The sequence below is a fragment of the Cyprinodon tularosa genome, unplaced genomic scaffold (genome assembly GCF_016077235.1).
Source record: "Cyprinodon tularosa strain WSP-4 unplaced genomic scaffold, ASM1607723v1 ctg893, whole genome shotgun sequence".
Taxonomy (NCBI): Eukaryota; Metazoa; Chordata; class Actinopteri; order Cyprinodontiformes; family Cyprinodontidae; genus Cyprinodon; species Cyprinodon tularosa.
The window spans coordinates 168,984-174,650 of NW_024039666.1; the positions used below are offsets into that span (position 1 = coordinate 168,984).

At 37.2% G+C, this 5,667-nt stretch overlaps 1 protein-coding gene across 1 annotated transcript; it reads right to left on the minus strand.

Moving 5' to 3' along the window:
• Positions 1-204: 204 nt before the first annotated feature.
• LOC119775775 (gastrula zinc finger protein XlCGF8.2DB-like) lies at positions 205-1,856 on the minus strand. Its single transcript, XM_038273855.1, has one exon. The coding sequence runs from the start codon at positions 1,746-1,748 to the stop codon at positions 627-629; it is 1,122 nt and encodes a 373-aa protein (XP_038129783.1). The 5' UTR covers positions 1,749-1,856; the 3' UTR covers positions 205-626.
• Between the last annotated feature and the right edge of the window lie 3,811 nt (positions 1,857-5,667).

Below are 5,667 nucleotides of genomic sequence, written 5' to 3' on the forward strand. Positions count from 1 at the left end.
TAAATGCAAAGCGCTCCCATACAGCAGACCTATAAAGTGCTGCTGGCGCGTCTTCCAACGCCTGTTCTTTCCCACTCGCCATTCCGACACAATTCTCCACAACAACTGATTTTTTCTGCTACACCCGGCTAAGCTGCTTCGCTTGTTCTTCTTGTTTACTACTGGTGGTTGGCTTTGGTCGCAGTACCGCCACCTTCTGCTCTGGAGTGTAAACACTTCGCCTATGAGAAAAAGGAGCAGCGCATGAACCGAACGAAACACACGCAAACCGAACAGAGACAGTCGAACCGAACGGTTCGGACGGTTTTCAAAAACCGTTCCATCCCTAATAGCCATGGAATCTATCTTAGTCGGAGCCACACAAGTCCTTTTGCAGAAAGTTGTCTCAATGAGCGCTAAATGCCATGAATTCATCAGACACGATTTTCTGTCGTTTAGTACAATTACTATGCCAATATGTGACCAGGGAATTTCTCCGCTGTGAGATCAATAAAGCTCATCTAATCTAATCAGAGGAAGAATTGGATTCCGTGAGTCCACGGCTTAACTACTGTGACTTCTTATGTGAAGAAACAAATCTCTTTAAGATCAGTTTCATGTGTCAAGAATGAAAATGTTTAGTTAAGTTAGTCAAAACTTTCGCTACTACAAACTGTACGAGAGACGGGCTCTTCACCTGTGTGACTTCTGAGGTGTTTATTTAAAGAGGTTTTTCCAGTAAAACTTTTGCCACATATTGTGCAGGACAAAGGTTTCTCATCAGTGTGAGTTATCATGTGTGCAGTTAAACTACGTTTTACAGCAAAGCTTTTTCCACAAACTGTACAGGTGAAAGGCTTCTCACCTGTGTGAATTCTGATGTGTTCAGTTAACCTACATTTTTCATTAAAGGTTTTGCCACAAACTGTACAAGAGAAAGGCTTCTCACCTGTGTGAGTTCTGATGTGTTTATCAAGAAGAGATTTCTTTTTGAAACTGTGTGGACAGGACAGACATTTGAATTTCTTCTCAACAGAGTGAACTTGGATGTGTTTTTTAAGGTCAGATTTATAAGCGAAACGGTTTCCGCAGGACAGGCATTTGAAAGGCCTCACACCTGTGTGAATTCTGATGTGGTAATTAAGGTGAGATCTGGATATGAAACGTTTTTCACAGGTCTCGCAAGAAAAAGGTCTTTCACCTGAATGAGTCTTCAGGTGTTCAGTCAAATTACTTTTTTCAATAAAACGTTTCCCACAAGTTGTACAGGAGAAAGGCCTCTCACCTGTGTGAGTTCTGATGTGTTTATTAAGGTCAGATTCATAGATGAAACTTTTTTCACAGGTCTTGCAAGAAAAAGGTCTTTCACCCGAATTAATCTTCACATGTTTAGTCAAACTACTTTTTTCAGTAAAACGTTTGCCACATATTGTACAGGAGAAAGGTTTCTCACCTGTGTGGATTTTGATGTGGTTGTTAAGATGAGATTTCGTTCTGAAACCCTTTCCACAGGACGGACATTTGAAAGGCCTCAAATCTGTGTGTATTCTGATGTGTTTATCAAGGTCAGATTTATAGGTGAATTTTTTTCCACAGGACAAACATTCAATATTCGTCTGATCTGTGTGAGTTATCATGTGATCTATTAAAAGTTCTTGTTTCATAAAGTTTTCTCCACATGGCAAACATTGGAATAATTCCTCTCCTGTAACTTCAGTTTCTTGCTTCAGAACAAGCTGCTCTTCATGCTCACTAATGAGGACCTCCATGGTTTCCTCTTTTGTCCAGGGATGTTCTGGTTCTTGCTGCTCTTCTTTTATCTGCAGAGCTTCTGGTTCCTCTTGGTCCAAACTGAAATTCCTCTCCTGTCCATAGAGCTGCTGGTCAGAGAAATCCTCCTCTTTTCCAACATAATCCTGTAGGCGGTCTGGAAAGATGACAGAAATATATTCAATTGTAGGTTAAAGAAAGGACACTTCACTTTAACCATCCTTGTGTCGATCTAATGACATATAAAAGGTTCCGAACTGCATCTTCCAGCATTTTGACCAAGGTTTTAGTAATTTGCATGAACAGGATATTTTTTTAATGACCTGTCCACGATGTACCCTGCCTTTCTCCCACAGGTTGCTGTAGATAGGAATAGATAGGAACCAGCCCCACTGTGACTCTGATGTATAAGTAAAAGATGGATTGATGGAAGACTTTCTGTTGAAGGTTAAGGAAAGAGACTACACTTAAATCATCCTTGTGTCAATTTAACTATACAAACCGTTTGGAACTACATCTCCCAGCATGCAGTTCAGAATTCAGTTTCAAAAAATTTTTTTTAGAGTAAAAAATTGTTTCTGAAAAAACTTTATGGCTCCAATGTAGCTCCACACACAGACATTATATACGTAGATGCCTCATTGGACGCTGTCGGCAGCGAGGCCAATGTGCCTAGTGGGCGGCCATCTTGCATTGGACCACAGTTCAGAAAGCTGCCGTCAGAATGAATAGGAGGCGCCTTAGATTTTTTCTTAATCACATGAAAGACGAGTCAAAGATAATATTACAATAATCTTTTACATGTAACAACCACTTAAAAAACCAAAAGCTTTTTACGTTAGACTACACATATTTATTCAGATTAAAAACTATTTAAACTGAACTCAAACTGGCTCAGATTTATGCAGTTATACATTTTGCAATTAAATAATAATATGATGAACACTAATTTATATACCAATATATTATAAGGGTTTATCAAATATTAAATATTTATATAGCATATTATTATTATTCTGTATTTTAAGGATTGCTGTTTTATAATGAGTATTACGATCTATAGAGAAAAAATTAGTTGTAATATGATTTATAAATGAGTGAAGTTATTATTTAGTTTTTATTTTATTTTATTAATTTTATTTTCATTTTTATTTATTTTTTGTAAAGACTTTTTCTTCAACTCGTGGTGAATGGTAAATTTAAATTGTGGTTTACTAAAGGGTTTTGGTTCATATAAATTTGTCTAAACTTCTTTTAAAACTCTTTTTAAAACTATGTTTTTTTTTAATTAACTTAAAGCATATCTGAACATCAGTTCTTTAATCAGTTAATATGTGTTATATAATACATAAAAAAACCATATATAACGCGTGCCCTCTAGGGGTGTGGCCCCGCGTCCAATGAGGCGTCTACATATATAATGTCTATGATGTTCATCTGCCTTCATGGGAACAATAGTTTTCAGGTAGTTGAGTCTGAAGATCTTCAGATCCAACACCTATACTTCAGTAAGATGAACTTCTAGCCCAGTAAACTAGCACCACCTGCTTGCGGCCAAAATCATTTTTGCTTTTGTTCAATAAAAGTACGTTTTAAGATAATTTGAGACTGATTAAAAATTACTCCGATTACTTACAATAGTAAAACTTTTGCCACAAATTGTACAGGAGAAAGGCTTCCCCCTGCTGTAAGTTATTGTGCGAAAGGGGTCAAATGAATTCTTCATCTCAGGTTTGTAAATTCTCGTGTGTGTTTTAAGATGGTATTTCTTAGGGATGCACGATATGATCGGCCCCCTATCGGTATCGGCCTGTATCGGCCTTAAAACTGAATATCGGACATCGGCCACCCCACCGATATTTAACCCGATATTTGATCAGCTTCTGAATTTCTAAAGTCTAAAAAAAAAAAAAAATACTACTTCTTCTTCTTCCTCAAAAACTTCTTTTTTACAGACTTAAAAACTTCTCAAGACGAGGGAAAAAATATTGACACATTAAAATATCACAATATCTTCATATGCTGATATATTGCCATTTAAAAACACCATATCAATCTCTTTTACTAATGAAATATTGCTATATGTCATCATTATGCTATGAAATCCCCCGAAAATTCACAAAATTTTGCCATATTTTTATATGTTGATATATTGACGCGGTATCTATCTATTTTACTAACAAAATCTCACAAGAATTTGCAAAATATCACAAGAGTTTGTAACAGAACGATGAAATTTCACGAGATTTTGAAAGTAAAATAGATCGATACCGCGTTTTTATAAATCTATTTGATATCAGCATATGAAAATATATTTGAGTATATTATTTTTCAAAGCGTCAGAAATGGATAACAAAACGGCTATTTTCAATGACTACTTATTTTTGTCCAACTTTAACATCGGTATCGATATCAGTTATCGGCTACATGAGTTTTAAAATATCGGCATATCGGATATCGGCCAAAATCCCAATATCGTGCATCCATAGTATTTCTGATTGAAGCCTTTTCTACAGGTTTATAAGAAAAAAGTTGCACATCTGAATGAGATGTCATGTGGTAAGTCCAATTTCTAGTAAATTTGCCACATATTGTACAGAAGAAATGCTTCCCACCAGTGTGAAGTGAGTGACTAGATTTCTGAGTGAAGGGCTTTCCGCATTTCATAGAAGAAAGAGGGCTTATATCTGCGGGAGATGTCCTGTTTTCAATCAAATGGTGTGTTCCAGTACCACCTTTGCCACAAATTGTGCAGAGGAAATGCTTCTCACCATTGTGAGTGCTAATGTGTGCAGTCAAATTACTTTCTGCAGTATAACATTAGCCACAAATCCTAGAGGAGAAAGGCTTCTCACCAGTGTACATTTTGATTTGTGTGCATCAAAATTAGGTTTAGGTCATAAATCTTCTTACCTGTGTGAGTTCTAATGTGAATCAATAAATGCTCTTCTTTTAAAAAATTTTCTCCAAATGTCAAAAATAGAAAATATATATTTCCCTTCAGTTTCAAAATTTGTTCGTTAGAGTATATTAAGAATGTCTCTAAACAAACTTTATGGCCCAAATGTAGCTCAACAGATGTTCAGATCCAACACCTATACATTAGTAAGATTAACTTCCCTAGAATTAGAACTTAACTGCTTCTATGTGGAGGGGTGAGGTCAACAAACCATGTGGACCAACAGGTCTGGGAAAGGTACCTGTGGAGGTGCTTTAGGATCAGCCTATTAAAGGCATGAAAGAGGATTCTGTGGTGGAAGATTTGTCCAATAGCTGTTTGCGTATTTTTCAATTGTACGCATACATCAGTGCCCCGTCCTTTGCAAAAGTTCTCAATGCTGGAAACCCTTCCGCTGGTAATTTTGTATTTCACCTAGAGAGGCAGCAAAGTGCCAGGATGTACCTAGAGAGAAGGAAATCTCCATAAGAGAAGGTCTCTTAAAGTGTTATGCCAAGAAATACTCGCCTGTTGAGAATGACCTCCAGTCTCACTCATGAGAAAACGGATTGAAATATGAATGAAAAGTGTGCGAGAGGGGAGGCAATTCTCAGCTGGCAGTTATTTCTTGGCATAACGCCAGTACTCCGTTTTGTGTATCTAGATTAAAGCTTTTACCAATCTAACTTGATTTGAGCAGCAAAAAAGTACCTGTTGCTTCATTATTGATGCCTGTATAAAGGTCAGACACACCTCAATAGTACATTTGATACTCCTGTGGTTTATCAGGTAAATTGTGTCCAAATGCGTCTGAAGGCGCTGCTCAGGCTGCTCAGATGCGTCAAAGTGCGCTGCTCCTGCAGCTCGAAAAACGCTGCAGGATCTTCTGACGTTCCTTGATCCGTGTCAACCATTGACTTTGCATCTAAACCAGCTGCTTTAGTTGCTTCCATTGCATGTGGTTTGAATGTAGCATTAGT